The 22,220-nt window shown below is 41.1% G+C and overlaps 1 protein-coding gene across 1 annotated transcript in view; it reads right to left on the bottom strand.

The window, feature by feature from the left end:
- The window catches only part of DNAH8 (dynein axonemal heavy chain 8), a 343,843-nt gene that overhangs the window by 244,622 nt on the left and 77,001 nt on the right, over nucleotides 1-22,220 (bottom strand). Inside the window, exons 22-24 of the mRNA XM_081246835.1 lie at nucleotides 3,194-3,329; nucleotides 2,080-2,192; nucleotides 119-225 (exon numbers count right to left, since the gene is read on the bottom strand). Coding sequence (XP_081102961.1) covers nucleotides 119-225; nucleotides 2,080-2,192; nucleotides 3,194-3,329 — 356 coding nt within the window. The remainder of the gene's footprint in view (nucleotides 1-118; nucleotides 226-2,079; nucleotides 2,193-3,193; nucleotides 3,330-22,220) is intronic.

Genomic DNA, 22,220 nt, shown 5'->3' with positions numbered 1-22,220 from the left:
TTTCATAAATGCCGTGTTTTAAATTTTACAATTATTAAAATTAATTAATAAAAATTAAGTGCTTTAGCGTTATGTTGTGATAGTATTACCAGACATATTTAGCATATTTTCAACTTGCCTGGCAACAAATATTCTTCTTTTCATTGTGTCCAAAGATAACTGTGTAGCTTTTTGAAGACTGTCTAGTAATTGATGAGAGAAAAAAGCGTAGACCTCTTTACATTCCTGTAATGAGAAATCATATTAAATTTAGTACAAAAAATAAAAACTCTAACACCCCCAAAGCAATAATACAATATTAGAAGTGACATGCCAAAGATGAAAAATAATAAACTATACAATTTCAATTATATTGTAGAAATAAATTCAATCCTAAATTACTTGTTTTTTTAAACAAGTAAGAATACATGAAAGGTGTGCTTTCATAAACACCCTAGCAAATTATAAGGCCTTACTCAAAAGCCAAAATTCAAAAACAGCTAATTGAAAACAATCCTGGTTTGCTCAATATTCAGTAATTCACTCAACAAAACTGAAGCCCTTAAGTGTGGCACACTTTTCAATGCTGAGAGGTGTGGGCACAAGAGGATATGTAGTCTCCAACCTCAAAAATCTCAGCTTGGTAGATAAACATATTTTAAAATGTATGATACCAAAATACATGGGATGAAACTTCCACCGTCCTGGCACCATGGTTTGTCCCTCTCTGCAAGCCCTTCTTTCCCACCAGAGAAGAAGTAGCCACATTTATTGGTCAGAGCACAGAATAAATATTGAGCCTGGGCAGGAATCTGGGCACTACGTCTTGCTTGCACAGTGATTCACACATCCGGAGCCAGGCTCTGGCCACACTGTTCCTCTCCACCCTACACCCTGACCTTCTGAGTCTGGGTGGGCCAGTCAGGTTGAGTTGGGTCAGAAGGGAGGCTTATCAGGTGTGAACAAAGAGGAATATGACCGGGTTGGTCAACTACCAGGCTAAAGTGCAGGCATGACATAATCAGATGTTTACATTAAACCACTGTGGAAGCGATGTGGAAGATGGATTTCAGAGGCAGAGGCTGTTTAGGAGATGTCTGCACTGATGCAGCTCTAAGTGATCTCCCATTTTGAGAGGCTCTGATGGTACTCAGTCTTGCTCTAAGGACCCCAGCCAGTGTCAAAGGGAATGCAGTTGGAAGAAAAGAACTCTCCTGCTGACCCCCACCAACTGATAGTGGCTGCCTGGTGCATGGTACTGAGAAGCAATCTACAGCTAAAATCTAGACTCAGCGGGAAAGTGTTTCCTGATAAATTAGTGATAGCATCCTTGAGCCAGAAGGTGAAAGTGAAACAAACATGTGCTGTTTATTTCCAAGACTGTGTTAGGGCAGGGGTTAGAGAGTGTAAAAGAATGTAAAATGGAGAAAGAATGAAAAGATGAGTACGGAGGATTAAAAGAAAACTGACGGGAGCAGGAGAAAGCAGGAATTAGTACAAATGTGGGAGTGGCATTTAGAGTTGATGCATGACCAGAAGGCCTCAGAAGGCCTAAGAAGGATGAAGAATCCCCATGTCTCCTCCTCAACTTTCATTCTCAACACAGCTCAGCATAATGTGAGAATCTGCCCACCTGGGGTTTCTACTGTGGGAGAGTCCACAGTGTTAATAAAAAATGCAGATCCCTGGACCCCAAGAGAATCAAAATCCGGTTTTGCAATACAGGTAATTCTATTAAAAACAATAACTGAGAACAAAGTTCTCCACTTTGAGTCAAATGGATTGGCACTACAATCCCAGATGTGACATTTACTACATAAGAAAACACGGTCAGTCACAATAGGGGGAGATAACTATATAAACTGTAAGTGACAGAATAGCATTAAAAGTTGACAGTGTTGGGGAAAACTGTAAGGATTGCTGTTTCTTGTCAGATGCTACAGTATAGAATTGAAAATTATATTTTCTGGATTTTGTTATAAATCCACACAGACTGCTTTCAGAACTGCCTGGAAAAAAAAAAAACACCATTTGGGGTTATCTACAATCCTATGAGTCATAATTCTGTGAAATTGCATAAGGTTGCTTTACAATAAATACCTTTTTAAATTCATCTTTATCATTAACATCAACCTCAGGCACAATATTAGTCTCATAATCAGCACTTTCACCCTCTTCTGTTTCACTTCCAAAAACAACATGTTTTCTCTGTTCTATAGATAAAAGATAAAACAAAAATATAACAGTTAATACTTGGCATTTGGTTTATTCTATACAAGCAAACCTTCTTAGGAAGCTCCTTCTTAAAAAAAATTCTTAATTTAAAAATTAAAAATTTGTTGCTGGGGGAAATCACCCTTGAATTCAATTTAAATCACCCATCTCAACAGAATTAACATTCTATTAAGGACATGGGTTCGTGCCCCGGTCCGGGAAGATCCCACATGCCGCGGAGCGGCTGGGCCCGTGGGCCGTGGCCGCTGGGCCTGCGCGTCCGGGGCCTGTGCTCCGCGGCGGGAGAGGCCACAACTGTGAGAGGACCGCGTATCGCAAAAAAAAACAAAAAACAAAAACACTGTACTCTGTATTAGTATCTAGAATTAAGAAACATTTAAAGAGGGGTTTTTTTACAGGCTCTCTTTCTAAAATACCTGTTTACCTTTTGGGTTTGCCGTCTTAAGCTGCCAAGTTCGTGTTTTTGATACTTCTGATGAAAACTACTTAAACTAAGTGGAAAACCTCTCAGAGAAAGAAGAGATGGGGCAAATACTTGTTTAAGCTGGAGTTTCTCAACCTCAGCACTACTGACATGCTTTGTTGTTGCAGCTGTCCTATGCCATGGAGGATATTCAGCAGCATCCCTGGCCTCTACTCACTAGATGCCATCCCCACACAGTGTGACAGCCAGCATGGTAGAATGCTGTACCAAAAAAAAACTTAACATAGCAGGCCAGAGACTGATATCCATGGAAAGGCCTGCTTGCAAGGTTGGTCCCCAGTAAGTATCTATGAACTTGGATTTCAGAGGGGTGCCCACCATTCCCTAACTCATAAAAAGGGCTCCCTGTGCCTAAACTGCAAACGGTGTGCTTTAGGCTGAACATCTGCTCTCCTTCTGGGAGTATGGAATTTTGGTGCCTGCTAAGCACAAGGTGCCTACTTGAGAACGTATCTGTAACACTTGTGATTCAAACATTGTAACCAGCCACATTACCTGGTAACTGTTTTGCTGTTTTCCCACTGTATTTAACTTCATAAATAGTCTCAAATATTGATATAAGTTCTTTGACAGTTTCTTCCACATGCTTACTTTTGTGGTTTAGAACCTCAGCCCATTCTTTTGTGTATGTCTATTAAACAAAGAAATGACTATTAATTTCCAGATACTTAAAACTACTGTGAAACTTATTAATATGACTTCAACTTATCAAACTCTAATGCCATTTGAAAATACCTAGAGATAGCGGCCAATAGCATAATGTTTCAGACCCCAAAGTGTCAGTGGCTAAAAGCAGCTTGAAACAGCTGCTAAGTCTCAAGCAAAGAAAAGGAGAAAGAAGAAAAATTCGAAGTTTTTTTTTTTTGGCCACACCATGTGGCATGCGGGATCTTAGTTCCCCAACCAGGGATCAAACCTGCACCCCTGTAGTGGAAGCGTGGAGTTTTAACCACTGTACTGCCAGGGAAGTCCCAAATTCAAAGTTTTTGACCTTACCTGACTCATTCACACACAGAGATCTACAGTTCCATTCATATGGGCAAAAAGAAAGAAGTCTGAAGGCCTAGGAGATGAAGATGTCAAAGTTGAAAACGAGAAATGGTTTTTTTTTGTTTTTTTTGTTTTTTCTGGTACGCGGGCCTCTCACTGTTGTGGCTTCTCCCATTGCGGAGCACAGGCTCCAGACGCGCAGGCTCAGTGGCCATGGCTCACGGGCCTAGCCGCTCCGTGGCATGTGGGATGTGGGATCTTCCCGGACCGGGGCACGAACCCGTGTCCCCTGCATCGGCAGGCAGACTCTCAACCACTGTGCCACCAGGGAAGCCCAAGAAATGGTTTTTAAAAGGGACAATCCAGGGACTTCCCTGGTGACGCAGTGGTTAAGAATCTGCCTGCCGATGCAGGGGACATGGGTTCGAGCCCCAGTCCAGGAAGTTCCCACATGCCACGGAGTAACTGAGCCTGTGCTCTAGAGCCCATGAGCCACAACTACTGAGCCTACGTGCCACAACTACTGAAGCCTGCGCACCTAGAGCCCGTGCTCTGACACAAGAGAAGCCACCACAATGAGAAACCTGTGCACCACAACAAAGAGTAGCCCCCGCTCGCCACAACTGGAGAAAGTCCCAATGCAGCAACAAAAGACCCAATGCAGCTAAATAAATAAACTTATTAAAAAAAAAGAAAAAGAATGAAAAGGACAATCCAAAGTGTTGTTGTGAGATTCAAATGTGATAAGGTTTTTAAAATGAGTATGATGTTGTATGCCAGGCATCAATTTAAGAGCTTTATGTGTATGAACTCATTTAACTAAATGACAACCTCTTGGGATAGGTAATTTTACTGTACCCATTTCACAGATGACAAAACTGACTATCAGAAAGAATTAAAAATTTGCCCAAGGTCACACGTAGGTGGTAAGAATAGGGGTTTGAAACCAGCTTTGCATGATTCTAAAAGCCTGTGCTTTTTGCCTTTTGAACTTTTCTAACAGTCTGCAAAGCCTTTAGGAAGAAGTGGAGAACTAAATTCAGAAAAGAAAACTGGATTATAGAATTGAATTGGCTCTTTAACATGCAATGTCCATGTGTCTTAGGAAAGAGAAAAGTTAATGGTAGCAGCCAATCTGGGCCTTCAAAATCACCTCTGCAAAGGAACCCGAGCCTATCTATGCAACCTCTCCCCAGATAAGTCTTGGGACATCCCATATTCCCTCTGTACTGCCTTCATGTGTTCCTTTCTTGGCTACTAGATTGAGAGAGAGAGACTTGAAAGTTTGTTCCCCCGATTTACACCACCTCATCTGTATCTGAACCCATCTTCATCTTTTCTCAGACTCAGGGGAAACGGTGTTCCTCCTCCCACCTGAAGACACTCTCTGATTCTCCCCACCCCCACGAACTCTTCAGATTTTGCTCCATCATTCGCTCATTCCACCCTTTCTAATTTATTCAACACAGTGTTAAACTTTGGAATGACAATGGTGGTTGAGAGCCGCTTCAGTCTAGCAAGGAAAACAAGTGTTAAGCAAGTGGACACTCACAGCTGATCATGGAAGATTGGACACACATGTTTATTTACACATCCCCTCCACTTGCTTTGAAATCCCCTAAGAAAGAAACCAGACTACTAGTCAAACATGACAGATTAAACACATATGTTTATCTTGGTACTCCCATGATATCTCTGGAAACCTAGACAAAACAACATAAAGTCAGCTTTTATGTTAAAAGAACAGGGTCACAGGAATAAGTGGGAAGATGCCACATAAATTTTTCTGTATGTTTCCAATACTATATAATAATAAAGTTAATGGAATTTGATAATTGGTGCTAGGACCATTGAATATCCACTTGCAAAATAATGAAACTAGATCCTTAGACCATACACAAAAACTAACTTAAAATGAAGCATAGATCTAAATGTAAGGGCGAGGGACTTCCCTGGTGGCGCAGTGGTGAAGAATCCGCCTGCCAATGCAGGGGACACGGGTTCGATCCCTGGTCCAGGAAGATCCCACATGCCGCAGAGCAACTAAGCCCTTGTGCCACAGCTACTGAGCCTGTGCTCTAGAGTCTGCGAGCCACAACTACTGAAGTCCGTGCACCTAGAGCCCATGCTCCACAAGAGGAGAACCCACCGCAATGAGAAGCCCGCGCACCGCAACGAAGAGTAGCCCCCACTCGCCACAACTAGAGAAAGCCCGGGCGCAGCAACGAAGACCCAAAGCAGCCAAAAATAAATAAATAAATAAATAAAATTTTAAAGTAAATAAATGTAAGGGCAAAAACTATAAAACTCTTTACAAAAACATAAGCATGGATCTTCATGATCTTGGATTAGGCAAATTTTTCTTAGATATGACACCAAAGCAAAGCAACAGCAAAAAAATATATATAGATGAATTGGACATCATCAAAATTTAAAACTTTGGGGCTTCAAAGGACACCATCAAGAAAGTGAAAAGACAACCCACAGACTGGCAGAAAAATTTTGCAATCTGATACGGGACTAGTATCTAGAACATATAAAGAACTATCACAACTAAAACATAAAAAGACAGATCATCCAATTTTAAAATGAGCAAAGGATTTGAACAGACATTTCTAAAAGAAGGTACATAAAAGGTTAATAAGCACATGAAAAAGTGTTCGACATCACTAGCCATTAGGAAAATACAAATTTAAGCCACAATGAGATACTACTTTACTCCATTAGGAAGGCTATAATCAAAAACACAAATAATATGTGTTGGCAAGGATGCAGAGAACTTGGAACCCTCATACACTGCTGGTGGGAATGTAAAATAATGCAGCCACTTTGGAGAAGTCTGCCAGTTCTTCAAAGGGTTAAACTTGGAGTTAACATATGACCCAACAATTCCACTCCTAAATATACACCCAAGAGAAATGAAAACGTGTCCTTGCAAAACTTGTACATTTATGTTCACAGCAGCATTATTCATAATGGTCAAAAAGTGGAAACAACTTATACGTCCATCAACTGATGAATGGATAACTAAAACGTGGCCCATCCATACAATGCACTATTATTCAGCAGTGAAAAGAAATGTAGTACAGATACATGGGACAATATGAATGAACTTTGAAGACACTGTGCTAAGTGACAAAAGCGCCAGTCACAAAATACCACACACTATATGATTCCCTTTATATGAAATGCCTACCATAAGCAAATCTGTAGAGGCAGAAAGTAGATTAGTGGCTGCCCAGGGCTAGGAGGGTTGAGAGGAAATTGGTAATGACTGCTAATGAGTATGGTATTTCTTTGGGGGTGATGAACAGTTCTAAAATTGACTGTGGTGATAGCTGCACAACTCTGTGAGTATACTAAAACCACTGAATTGTGCAATTTAAATGGGTGAATTATATGATATGTGAATTATATCTCAATAAAGTTGTCAAAATAATAGCTAGTACCAGAAATAATTTGAAGCAGGAACTGGGGGAGGAAATGGAGCAGGGAAATGAGAGATGGGAAAGTGAAAGCAGCATGTGTGAGCATTTGGAGAAGTTTAGTTGTGAATAAGAAATGAAGAAGATATGCAAATGTTTTTGTTTGTTGGCAAAGAAAAGGGGAGAGTATATTAGACTACTGGTGGGAGGGGTCCCGTAGAGAGGAAAAAGCTGAAGACCTAGAAGAGGAAGAAAGACTGGTGGAGTAAGGTTGCCAAGAAGGCAAAAAGGCATGGAATCTAGAGCCTGTGTGTGGAGAACCTCAAATTTGAAAAGAGCTGGGAACTTTCTCCATGGAACCAGAAGGAAAGAGTTGGATGCAGAAGCAGTCAGCAATGTACCAAGAGCTCTGGCTGTGCAACTATTTATATGACTTTAATTCAGAAAACTATAAATAATCCCTGCAACTCTGTCAAGGCCATCTTGCCAGGCACTCCAGGTGCTGGTTATTCTCCGTTTGCCCCCTGCAACCCATTCTCAGCTCTTCTCTGCCCTGCTCTGTGCAGAGGGAAGCTGCCTCCTGGGGCTCCCTTATTCTCTGACTTCCAGTTGGGCTTGACCCAATGGGAAGCACTAGCAGAAGAAAAGAGAGCTGTAGGGCGGGTAATTCTCACTCCCTCCTTGGTAGAGGACGGTAGGGCTGCATCTCTGGTAGAGGCTGTGTCTCTTCACAAACTCAGCTCCTACGGGATGAGCCCTCCCATATGGTTCCCACTTTTACTGGATTCTGAAGGCACTGTTTCCTTTTTTGGTACCTTCAGCCCCAGCAGTGCTGATGACTCTCTCTCTTGCAACTCCTGAGGTGTCTCACCTTGCTGGGATCTTCACTGGCACTGTCCCATACACAATATTCCCAGCTCCATCCTAGTACCTGAACCCTGATCAAAGAACTCACATTCGGGCTTCCCTGGTGGCGTGGTGGTTGGGAGTCCGCCTGCCGATGCAGGGGACACGGGTTCATGCCCCAGTCCTGGAAGATCCCACATGTCGCGGAGCGGCTGGGCCCGTGAGCCATGGCCGCTGAGCCTGTGCGTCCGGAGCCTGTGCTCCGCGGCGGGAGAGGCCGCAGCAGTGAGAGGCCCATGTACCGCAAAAAAAAAAAAAAAGAACTCACATTTGGTCCTTGGTGAATTAGATCATCTCAGATAACCATGACAACTCACAATGCCATAAAAGCCAGGAGTAAGAAACTTAGATGTACACATTCCACTGCAAAGAAATTTTCTGTCTCAGTTGGTGACCCAGTGGCCCAGCCATCCTCTTTTGTTTAACAAGTGGCAAAATAATGCCATGGCACAACAGACTGCAAAAACTGCCTCTATATGGTGTCACTACCAGCTGGGGCCACACAAAGTAAAGCATCTCTTCTTGGGAAGGCTAACTAGTCATTGAAGATTAATAAGACCATTCCTACAAGTCAGTGAAGAACAGACTGCAACGCCGAGGAGTGGGCCGGGGATGGACCGGAAGGCAGCCAAACTGATTTTATGGGTGGGGAGGAGGGCGTTCCTATTTTTAAAAATTGAGATATAATTCATATAACACAGATATACCCTTGTAAAGTGCACAATTCATTGGTTTTTAGTATCTTCACAGAGCTGGGCAACCCATCACTGCTATCTAATTCCAGAACATTTTCATCACCCCAAAAGAATCCCCATACCCATTAGTCACTCCCCACTCCCCCATCTCCACCACCCTGGCAACCACTAATCTACTTTCTGTCTCCATGGAGCCAGGGTGATTTTGCTGATATAATTTTTAATACCTTTTCATGTATTTCCCGGTGTTTTCCTATCATAACTTGGATCATAATATTTCCCCGAATTTTCTATTCCATTTGTATATCTACCAATATACAGGTATGTTAATCAGGGTCCAATAAGGAAAACAGATGTCACACCAGCTATTTTAACAGACAGAATGAGAAAATTTAATATAAAAAATTGGTTAAACAGCTATTAAAGGACCAAAAAGGCAAAAAGGGACACAGAGGTCACAGAGAGACAGTAACCGCAGGAAGCAGTGCCCGTTCCAGGGTGCGGGGGAGCCCACGGAGGAGGGTGCAGTTATTGGAACCTGGAACTGGGAAGTGAGGGAGGTGCCTGGCTAGCGCTGCTGGCTCAGAAGCTCAGAGAGGGACCTCGTGAAGCTGGTACATCTGAGAGGCACACAAGGCTGATTCCGGAAAGGCTGGAAAAAGCTAGGGCCTAGAACTAACAGCCACTGCCAGGGTGAAGAGCTATAGCTCATGTAAAGGTGTCCGCAACAAGAGGCAAAACAGGAAAGAGCAAGCCCATTCTCTCTTGTCCAGCCTCCTATCACCCCCTCTGCAAAGCCTAAAAGGGAGCCAGCTGGCCAAGGATAAATGTAATTGGCAGAGTCCCATCCCCAGCATCATAGAGTAGAAGGACAGATTTGAAGCTAACACAAGGTAGCTTTTTAATAATTAACATAATCTGTCCTACAACCACAATTAGGTGCTCCAAGATAAGGAGGACTTGTCATTACCGCAAATAGCCCTGATTCCCAGTATTGTCTGAAACCACTGGTTAGTGCAAACTAAATGTGTCCCCCAAAATTAGCGTTATATATAGCATGTTTCCAAAACTGATTTCTGCCCAAAGTGTTATCCAACTTGCTTTGTCATTACATATGTTATTCTGTCTTCACTGTAATGGTCCACCTAGTGATAGGCTCGTGGGAAGGCAGCTCATGTGTTACTAGATCTTAGATCCCTCTAGGGCAAGTGACTGGGGCATACTGATTGACAAAGGTGCTCTTCAAAGTTCCACTTCCTGTGTTTTGACTTGTGCCATCAATGTAACCACCACATTCACACTCAGTCACCTTTAATCTATCCTAATTTGCCTCATTTGTGTGATTTATTTCTTTTTCTATGCACATGAAAGATTTTTGTTCGTATGTTCAAAGTAAATTTTCTTTGGTAGTGTGAATTTCACCCCACTGAGCAGTGGATAGTGTCAGAACAGTTATGTGCACATACCAATAGAAATGATTTTCGTTATAAAGGGGACAAAATGAAGGAAACCAATGTAGAAATTTCTCTACTCCTTCATATGCTGTCCGTTTATAAGTAAGATCTGGTATGAAGTATATACAGTCAGATTCTAGAATGAGTGAGAAGAAAATGACAAGGAGGAAATTACCCCTCATCCCCAGGCAGGAAACAGGAGACTTTTCTGGAAAATTTCAATTGGTGAAAAAAGACCCACACAGCATTTGAAGGGCTCTCCCTCCTAGAATAACACAGAGCCCAGGAAATAGGTCAGACTCTATTTGCCAACTCAAGAAATAGTACCCCAAGTATATTAGTTAGAGATGCAGAAATAGTACTATAAGAATAGCTAAAAGTTAACAATGAGTGCCTTTCCTAGCACCTAGGTTGTGATCTCCAAATACTATTTTCCACAAGTAACACTGAAAGGAATGAGGGCTGACTAGAAAAATTAGTAATCCCAGATCTGGGGCAGGAAATGTGCAAGATAAGCCTAAGATTTCCTACGGTTCCAGGAAGCAAGAAAGCTTTCAAAGACTACTGGAGTCATATCAAAAACATAGAAGCCAGCCTGTAGTATTCCACTGGACAAAGATGAGAAAATTTAAACATAAAAAAGAATGACTGCAATAGACTGAATCCCTCTAATATATAATAATCCATATATTCATAACGATCTTTAAATAATTTAAACTGCAATGGGTATTTTATAAGTTGCTAGTGAGCCAACTCATTATTTTGAAAACTGGTATATAAAAGGAAAACTGAAGCATTGAAGTTGACCTTTCTGTACAAACATTATTTCACAGTAACCAACCAGATAATGAGGGAAATTTCTTCTTTATAGAAATATTTTATCCATAAATGCTAAAATTAGAAAATCAACATTTTGCAATCTCTAGGCAACAATAATGGCTCTAGGCAATAATAATCAAAGGCTGCTAAACTCTTCAGGTGAAAGGTTGGTGGGAAACTTTATAATAATGGATAAAGCTGACTGCACCTCAGCCCACTAATTAATCTTAATATCAAGAAAAGGGAAACAGCCTGATAAAATGTGCCTCCTGATGTGATGCAATAGGAAGTACACAGTGTCACCTGTGAACTACTCAGTCAGGAAAAGGGAAAGTAATTGAACCTGAACTGAATCAATCCTCCAGAGCTAATTACAATATACAGGGAACTCAGGGGATAGAAGAATATGTTAATATGTTAAATCATACTACTAGGATATGATCAGCAAGATTTAGAACATGGAAAATTCTATAGGACAAATGATCCCGGACTTCCGGGTAAGATGGCGGAAGAGTAAGACGCGGAGATCACCTTCCTCCCCACGGATACACCAGAAATACAGCTACACGTGGAACAACTCCTACAGAACACCTACTGAATGCTGGCAGAAGACCCCAGACCTCCCAAAAGGCAAGAAACTCCCCACATACCTGGGTAGGGCAAAGCGGAGAGATTCCCGCACAGAGGATCGGTGCTGAGCGGCACTCACCCGCCCGAGAGGCTTGTCTGCTCACCCGCCAGGGCGGGCGGTGCTGGAAGCTGAGGCTCGGGCTTCGGTCAGAGCGCAGGGAAAGGACTGGGGCTGGCGGCGAGAACTCAGCCTGAGGGGGGCTAATGTGCCACGGCTAGCCGGCAGAGAGTCCGGGAAAACTCTGGAGCTGCCGGAGAGGCAAGAGACTTTTTCTTCCCTCTTGGTTTCCTGGTGCGCGAGGAGAGGGGATTGAGAGCGCTGCTTGAAGGGGCTCCACAGACGGGCGCGGGTCGCGACTGAAAGCGCGGAGCCCGGTGACGGGCGTGGGACGCTGGGGCTGCTGCTGCCGCCGCCAGGAAGCCTGTGTGCGAGCGCAGGTCACTGTCCACACCGCCCTTCCGGGAGCCTGTGCAGCCCGCCACTGCCGGGGTCCCGGGATCCAGGGGCGGCTTCCCTGGGAGAACGCACGGCGCGCCTCGGCTGGTGCAACGTCACGCCGAACTCTGCCGCTGCAGGCTCGCCCCGCACTCCGTGCCCCTCCCTCCCGCCCGGCCTGAGTGAGCCAGAGTCCCCGAAGAGGCTGCTCCTTTAACCCTGTCCTGTCTGAGCGAAGAACAGACGCCCTGCGGCGACCTACACGCAGAGGCGGGGCCAAATCCAAAGCTGAGACCCAGGAGCTGTGAGAACAAAGAAGAGAAAGGGAAACCTCTCCAGCAGCCTCAGAAGCAGCGGATTAAAGCTCCACGATCAACTTGATGTACCCTGCATCTGTGGAATACATGAATAGACAACAAATCATCCCAAATTGAGGAGCCAGGAGTCAGTGCTGTGCCTCTGAGGTGGGAGAGCCAACTTCAGGACACTGGTCCACAAGAGACCTCCCAGCTCCACATAATATCAAACGGCGAAAATCTTCCAGAGATCTCCATCTCAACACCAGCACCCAGCTTCACTCAACGACCAGCAAGCTACAGTGCTGGACACCCTATGCCAAACAACTAGCAAGACAGAAACACAACGCCACCCATTAGCAGAGAGGTGGCCTAAAATCATAAAAAGTCCGCAGACACCCCAAAACACACCACCAGACGTGGACCTGCCCACCAGAAAGACAAGATCCAGCCTCATTCACCAGAACACAGGCACTAGTACCTTCCACCAGGAAGCCTACACAACCCACTAAACCAACCTTAGCCACTGGGGACAGACACCAAAAACAACGGGAACTACGAACCTGCAGCCTGCAAAAAGGAGACCCCAAACACAGTAACATAAGCAAAATGAGAAGACAGAAAAACACACAGCAGGAGAAGGAACAAGATAAAAACCCACCAGACCTAACAAATGAAGATGTAATAGGCAGTCTACCTGAAAAAGAATTCAGAATAATGATGGTAAAGATGATCCAAGATTCTATCTCCCAGATCCAAAATCTTGGGAATAGAATAGACAAAATGCAAGAAACAGTTAACAAGGACCTAGAAGAACTAAAGATGAATCAAGCATCGATTAAAAACACAATGCATGAAATAAAAAATACTCTAGATGGGATCAATAGCAGAATAACTGAGGCAGAAGAACGGATAAGTGAGGTGGAAGATAAAATAGTGGAAATAACTGCTGCAGAGCAAAATAAAGAAAAAAGAATGAAAAGAACAGAGGACAGTCTCAGAGACCTCTGGGACAACATTAAACGCACCAACATTCGAATTATAGGGGTTCCAGAAGAAGAAGAGAAAAAGAAAGGGACTGAGAAAATATTTGAAGAGATTATAGTTGAAAACTTCCCTAATATGGGAAAGGAAATAGTTAATCAAGTCCAGGAGGCACAGAGAGTCCCATACAGAATAAATCCAAGGAGAAATACGCCAAGACACATATTAATCAAACTGACAAAAATTAAACACAAAGAAATCATATTAAAAGCAGCAAGGCAAAAACAACAAATAACACACAAGGGAATCCCCATCAGGATAACAGCTGATCTCTCAGCAGAAACTCTACAAGCCAGAAGGGAGTGGCAGGACATAATTAAAGTGATGAAGGAGAAAAACCTGCAACCAAGATTACTCTACCCAGCAAGGATCTCATTCAGATTTGATGGAGAAATTAAAACCTTTACAGACAAGCAAAAGCTGAGAGAGTTCAGCACCACCAAACCAGCTTTACAACAAATGCTAAAGGAACTTCTCTAGGCAAGAAACACAACAGAAGGAAAAGACCTACAATAACGAACCCAAAACAATTAAGAAAATGGGAATAGGAACATACATATCGATAGTTACCTTAAATGTAAATGGACTAAATGCTCCCACCAAAAGACACAGATTGGCTGAATGGATACAAAAACAAGACCCATATATATGCTGTCTACAAGAGACCCACTTCAGACCTAGAGACACATACAGACTGAAAGTAAGGGGATGGAAAAAGATATTCCATGCAAATGGAAACCAAAAGAAAGCTGGAGTAGCAATTCTCATATCAGACAAAATAGACTTTAAAATAAAGACTACTAGAAGAGACAAAGAAGGACACTACATAATGATCAAGGGATCGATCCAAGAAGAAGATATAACAATTGTAAATATTTATGCACCCAACATAGGAGCACCTCAATACATAAGGCAAATACTAACAGCCATAAAAGGAGAAATCGACAGTAACACAATCATAGTAGGGGACTTTAACACCCCACTTTCACCAATGGACAGATCTTCCAAAACGAAAATAAATAAGGAAACACAAGCTTTAAATGATACATTAAACAAGATGGACTTAATTGATATTTATAGGACATTCCATCCAAAAACAACAGAATACACATTTTTCTCAAGTGCTCATGGAACATTCTCCAGGATAGATCATATCTTGGGTCACAAATCAAGCCTTGGTAAATTTAAGAAAATTGAAATTGTATCAAGTGTCTTTTCTGACCACAATGCTATGAGACTAGATATCAATTACAGGAAAAGAGCTGTAAAAAATACAAACACATGGAGGCTAAACAATACACTACTTAATAACGAAGTGATCACTGAAGAAATCAAAGAGGAAATTAAAAAATACCTAGAAACAAATGACAATGGAGACACGACGACCCAAAACCTATGGGATGCAGCAAAAGCAGTTCTAAGAGGGAAGTTTATAGCAATACAATCCCACCTTAAGAAACAGGAAACATCTCGAATAAACAACCTAACCTTGCACCTAAAGCAATTAGAGAAAGAAGAACAAAAACACCCCAAAGTTAGCAGAAGGAAAGAAATCATAAAAATCAGATCAGAAATAAATGAAAAAGAAATGAAGGAAACGATAGCAAAGATCAATAAAACTAAAAGCTGGTTCTTTGAGAAGATAAACAAAATTGATAAACCATTAGCCAGACTCATCAAGAAAAGAAGGGAGAAGACTCAAATCAATAGAATTAGAAATGAAAAAGGAGAAGTAACAACTGACACTGCAGAAATACAAAAGATCATGAGAGATTACTACAAGCAACTCTATGCCCATAAAATGGACAACCTAGAAGAGATGGACAAATTCTTAGAAATGCACAACCTGCCAAGACTGACTCAGGAAGAAATAGAAAATATGAATAGACCAATCACAAGCACTGAAATTGAAACTGTGATTAAAAATCTTCCATCAAACAAAAGCCCAGGACCAGATGGCTTCACAGGCGAATTCTATCAAACATTTAGAGAAGAGCTAACACCCATCCTTCTCAAACTCTTCCAAACAATATCAGAGGAAGGAACACTCCCAAACTCATTCTACGAGGCCACCATCACCTTGATACCAAAACCAGGCAAGGATGTCACAAAGAAAGAAAACTACAGGCCAATATCACTGATGAACATAGATGCAAAAATCCTCAACAAAATACTAGCAAACAGAATCCAACAGCACATTAAAAGGATCATACACCATGATCAAGTGGGGTTTATTCCAGGAATGCAAGGATTCTTCAATATACGCAAATCAATCAATGTGATACACCATATTAACAAGTTGAAGGAGAAAAACCATATGATCATCTCAATAGATGCAGAGAAAGCTTTCGACAAAATTCAACACCCATTTATGATAAAAACCCTGCAGAAAGTAGGCATAGAGGGAACTTTCCTCAACATCATAAAGGCCATATATGACAAACCCACAGCCAACATTGTCCTCAATGGTGAAAAACTGAAACCATTTCCACTAAGATCAGGAACAAGACAAGGCTGCCCACTCTCACCACTCTTATTCAACATAGTTTTGGAAGTTTTAGCCACAGCAATCAGAGAAGAAAAGGAAATAAAAGGAATCCAAATTGGAAAAGAAGAAGTAAAGCTGTCACTGTTTGCAGATGACATGATACTATACATAGAGAATCCTAAAGATGCTACCGAAAAACTACTAGAACTAATCAATGAATTTGGTAAAGTAGCAGGATACAAAATTAATGTACAGAAATCTCTGGCATTCCTGTACACTAATGATGAAAAATCTGAAAATGAAATCAAGAAAACACTCCCATTTACCATTGCAACAAAAAGAATAAAATATCTAGGAATAAACCTACCTAAGGAGACAAAAGACCTGTATGCAGAAAATTATAAGACACTGATGAAAGAAATTAAAGATGATACAAATAGATGGAGAGATATACCATGCTCCTGGATTGGAAGAATCAATATTGTGAAAATGACTCTACTACCCAAAGCAATCTACAGATTCAATGCAATCCCTATCAAACTACCACTGGCATTTTTCACAGAACTAGAACAAAAAATTTCAAAATTTGTTTGGAAAAACAAAAGACCCCGAATAGCCAAAGCAATCTTGAGAACGAAAAACGGAGCTGGAGGAATCAGGCTCCCTGACTTCAGACTATACTACAAAGGTACAGTAATCAAGACAGTGTGGTACTGGCATAAAAACAGAAAGATCGATCAGTGGATCAGGATAGAAAGCCCAGAGATAAACCCACGCACATATGGCCAACTTATCTTTGATAAAGGAGGCAGGAATGTACAGTGGAGAAAGGACAGCCTCTTCAATAAGTGGTGCTGGGAAAACTGGACAGGGACATGTAAAAGTTTGAGATTAGATCATTCCCTAACACCATACACAAAAATAAGCTCAAAATGGATTAAAGACTTAAATGTAAGGCCAGAAACTATCAAACTCTTAGAGGAAAACATAGGTAGAACACTCTATGACATAAATCACAGCAAGATCCTTTTGGACCCACCTCCTAGAGAAATGGAAATAAAAACAAAGATAAACAAATGGGACCTAATGAAACTTAAAAGCTTTTGCACAGCAAAGGAAACCATAAACAAGACCAAAAGACAACCCTCAGAATGGGAGAAAATATTTGCAAATGAAGCAACTGACAAAGGATTAATCTCCAAAATTTATAAACAGCTCATGCAGCTCAATAGCAAAAAAACAAACAACCCAATCCAAAAATGGGCAGAAGACTTAAATAGGCATTTCTCCAAAGAAGATATACAGACTGCCAACAAACACATGAAAGAATGCTCAACATCATTAATCATTAGAGAAATGCAAATCAAAGCTACAATGAGATATCATCTCACACCAGTCAGAATGGCCATCATCAAGAAATCTAGAAACAATAAATGCTGGAGAGGGTGTGGAAAAAAGGGAACACTCTTGCACTGCTGGTGGGAATGTGAATTGGTACAGCCACTATGGAGAACAGTATGGAGGTTCCTTAAAAAACTAAAAATAGAACTACCATATGACCCAGCAATCCCACTACTAGGCATATACCCTGAGAAAACCATAATTCCAAAAGAGACATGTACCAAAATGTTCATTGCAGCTCTATTCACAATAGCCCGGAGCTGGAAACAACCTAAGTGTCCATCGACAGATGAATGGATAAAGAAGATGTGGCACATATATACAATGGAATATTACTCAGCCATAAAAAGAAACGAAACTGAGCTATTTGTAATGAGGTGGATAGACCTAGAGTCTGTCATACAGAGTGAAGTAAGTCAGAAAGAGAAAGACAAATACCGTATGCTAACACATATTTACGGAATTTAAAAAAAAAAAAAAAAAGTCATGAAGGACCTAGGGGCAAAACAGGAATAAAGACACAGACCTACTTGAGAATGGACTTGAGGATATGGGGAGGGGGAAGGGTAAGCTGTGACAAAGCGAAAGAGAGGCATGGACATATATACACTACCAAACGTAAGGTAGATAGATAGTGGGAAGCAGCCACAGAGCACAGGGAGATCAGCTCGGTGCTTTGTGACCGCCTGGAGGGGTGGGATGGGGAGGGTGGGAGGGAGGGAGATGCATGAGGGAAGGGATGTGGGAACAGATGTATATGTATGACTGATTCACTTTGTTATAAAGCAGAAACTAATTAAAAAATTAAAAAATAAAAAAAAAACTACGTTAATGTAATTAAAAACAAAAAAAAAAAAAAAAATGATCCCATTTCTTCAACAAATGAAGGGCATAAAAAGAAGGAAGGTGGCAAAAAAAAAACCCAAAAAACTTGAATAGACATTTCCCCAGAGAAATATACAAATGGCCAATAAAAACATGAAAAGATGCTCAGCATCAGTAGTCATTAGGAAAAGGCAAATCAAAACCACAATGAGGGCTTCCCTGGTGGCGCAGTGGTTGAGAGTCCGCCTGCCGATTCAGGGGACACGGGTTCGTGCCCCGGTCTGGGAAGATCCCACATGCCGCAGAGCGGCTGGGCCCATGAGCCATGGCCGCTGAGCCTGCGTGTCTGGAGCCTGTGCTCCGCAACGGGAGAGGACACAACAGTGAGAGGCCTATGTACCGCAAAAAAAAAAAAAAAACCACAATGAGACTTCATACCCATTCAGATTATTATGAAAAATGCTTTAATTTTTAAAAATGGAAAATAACAACTGTCAGCAAGCAGGTGGAGAAATTGGAACCCTTGTTGTGCATTGCTGGTGGGAAGGTAAAATGGTATGGCCACCGTGGAAAAGTATCTGGTGATTTCTCAAAAGCTAAACGTAGAATTACCATGTGATCCAGTAATTCCACTCTGAGTATATATCCAAAAGAATTGAAAGTAGGGACTCAGATAATTATACACTAGTGCTCATACTAGCTTAATTCACAATAGCTAACCCAAATGTCTACCAACAGATGAATGGATAAACACAATGTGGCATATCTATACAATGGAATATTATCCAGCTCTAAAAAGGAATCAAATTCTGATACATGTTACAACATGGATTAACCTTGTGCTAAGTGAAATAAGGCAGATACAAAGGGACAATGTTGTATGATTTCACTTACATGACATACATAGAATAGGCAAATTCATAAAGATAGAAAGTAGAATAGAGGTTACCACAGTCTGGGATGGAGGGGAGGGAAATGGGAAATTATTGTTTAATAGGTACAGAGCTCCTGCGTAGATGATAATAAAAAGTTCTAGAAGCAGATGGTGGTAATGGTTACAGAACACTATGAATGTACTTAATGCCACTGAACTGTACACTAAAAAAATGGTTAAAATTATAAATTTTGTGTTATGTATATTTTACTGCAATACAAAAGGTACAAGCAAAGAAAGGGGAGAGGATAAAAAGAAACTTAAGAGGTATATGAATCAATTGCAATGTGTGAACCTGTTTGGTTCCTAATTCAAACACATCAACTTTAAAAAGAAAGTTTCTACGAAAGTTAAATATATTCATGATCTATGACTATGACCCAGCCATTTCACTTATGGGAATATATCCACCAAAATAGGTGCTTAGGTTCACACAAAAAAAACCATGTACAAGAATGCTCAGTGTATAATTAAAAGCTATGAACTATCCAAATGCCTTCAACAGTAGAACAGATACATAAATTGAAATAAACTCAGAAATTTAAATACTAGTCAGCAATGAATGAGAATGAAAGAACCCACTATCGCACACAGCTACACAGATGAATCTCACAGACCCTGAGCAAAATAAGCCAGACATAAAGAATATGTGTGGGACTTCCCTGGCTGTCCCGTAGTAAAGACTTTGCCTTCCAGTGCAGGGGGTGTGGGTTCGATCACTGGTCAGGGAAGCTAAGATCCCACATGCCTCGTGGGCAAAAAACCAAAACATAAAATAGAAGCAATATTACAACAAATTCAATAAAGGCTTTAAAAATGGTCCACATCAAAAACAAAAAACTTTGAAAAAAAAGAATATATGCTGCATGATTCCACTTATGTGAAGTTCAAAAACAGGTAAAGCTAATATACAGTGACAGAAGCCAAAATGGTGATTACTTTGGGGTAGAGGATGTTTGTTGCCTGGAATGGAGCAGGAGGGAATCATTTGCAGTGAAGAAATGTTCAATATCTTGCTCTTGGATTGGGACTTCCCTGGTGGTCCAGTGGTAAAGAATCCGCCTTACAATGCAGGAAACACAGGTTCGAACCCTGGTTAGGGAACTAGGATCCCACATACCATGGGGCAACTAAGCCCACGCACCACAACTACTGAGCTCGTGCGCCTCAACTAGAGAAGAGAAAACCCACATGCCACAACTAGAGAGAAGCCTGTGCACCGTATGCCTCAACGAAGATCCTGTGTGCCACAACTAAGACCTGATGCAGCCAAAAATAAATAAATTAATAATAAATAAATCTTTAAAAAATATATCTTGCTCTTGGAGAAGGTTACTACGGTGTGTCATATGTAAACATTCACAGAATAGTGCACTTAAGATTTGTGCAATCTGCTGTATACACATTATATCTCAAAAAAAAAAAATAGACATAGGCCTAAAATGAAAAGTAAGCTGAAGCTACAACTTTTGTAGGTTTTTTTCCCATAACCAAAAAACCACCTGAGGCCTTAGATCCTTTCACAAGGGTAGGAGGTTGGAACCCTTCCCCTCCCCCCACATGTCACCAGGCAAATCAAGGGCTGCGGTCTCAAGCACAGTTAGCAATCTTGGTTGAGGCTCTGGGGTAGACGGACAACGTCTCCCTTGGAAATTTACAACCACTAGCTCACCTCACACAGGTTTAGCACTTGAGATTATATCTATACTACCTTGGAGTTTTGGAAATTCTATCGTCTGAGAAACTAACTCAAACTATCGACTGAGTTGGTAAAACTCCTAGGTACCACACAGGAGCAAATAAAAAGAGACAGGCTCTCAACTAAACAGACATGTGCAAATTAGCTCACAATCCAAAATATTAAAAACATGAAGACACAAGCCATCCTGAGCAAGATTTGACAGAGACAGCAAAGAGCAGAATTAGACCTCCAATTTCTTCAGATAATGGGACTGTAAAATATATTTTAAATATCTAAATGAAGAAGTAGAATTTAAAAAAGAGAAAGGAAGAAGATTATATAAAAGACCACATACATTTGAAAAAGTAACTTCAAGAAACAGATAAGTAAATTTGGGTAAATAGAAAATTCAAAGTAAGAGGGTAGAGAGTAGAAGTATATCCAAATATACTGATAGGATAAATGTGAATAGACTAAAATTACCAATTTTTCAAAAACAGATTTTTCAGAGTAGATTAAAAGCAAAATCCAGCTAAATGTTCTTTACAAAAGAAAACCTAAAATAGGAGAACCCAGAAAGGTTGAAAATAACAGAATACAGAAAGATATATCTGGATAATAATAACCAAAAACAGCTGGTGTAACTACAGTGATAGCAAACAAAATAGACTTTAAGGATAAAAAGCTTAACAATGATAAAAGAGAAAAATGGCCAGGAAGATATAATCATTGTAAACTTGCATACTCTGAACACAGGATGTTAAAATTGGTCATTTAGTGCCGTCTCCGTTACAGACAAGGCCCCAATGCTGAGAACAAATGCTTTTAAGATCTTACACATTATGAAAAAGGCAGTTTATCCAAAGGTAGCAGGGGAGGTAACCCTCAGTACATTGCCCACCTTGAGGTTATAGAAGGGAAGTTTGATCATTGATAGAGATTTGGTAGATATAAGTGAAGGGAATTTCAAAAGAGCTACTCAGAGACCTTGATCCATGACCTCTACAATCTGGGAATAGAGGGGCTTCCCCATGCCTAAGTAGTCCTGAAACAAGAGGCTGGCTGGCTGCCCAAAAGGCACAGAAAGGTGTCCTGGGAAGAAGAAGCTGCATTTCCATAGAAAGACACACAAAGGCACCTGTTTCCCATGGGTCAGGTTAGATCCCTTGAGATGGAGCCATCCTTGGTTGTCTTGAAAAGGACATTAGCAAGGTGACCCAAACCAGCAACATGGGTGTAGCTGAAGCACAAGGCAGGCAAAAAAGAAAAATGCCTTCACTTTATGTTTTGAACAAAACATAAAATAAGTGCTTTTGAGAAAGACTGTGTTATGTGCCAGGTCTCAAAAATGATTAGACAGGGTTCCTGTCTTTGTGCTTTTGAGCCAATGGAGGATAAATAGGTAATCAAATAAGATCACTATAATGTGATGCTGAGGAGGTTAGGTGGGTGCCACTGCCATTGAAGGATTTAAGCTGGAGAGTTTCCACCATCAGCT

Source organism: Mesoplodon bidens (assembly GCF_964165515.1).
Source record: "Mesoplodon bidens genome assembly, chromosome: 10".
Taxonomy (NCBI): domain Eukaryota; kingdom Metazoa; phylum Chordata; class Mammalia; order Artiodactyla; family Ziphiidae; genus Mesoplodon; species Mesoplodon bidens.
Note: the sequence above shows the minus strand (reverse complement) of the source record. Positions and strands in the feature narration are given on the sequence as shown.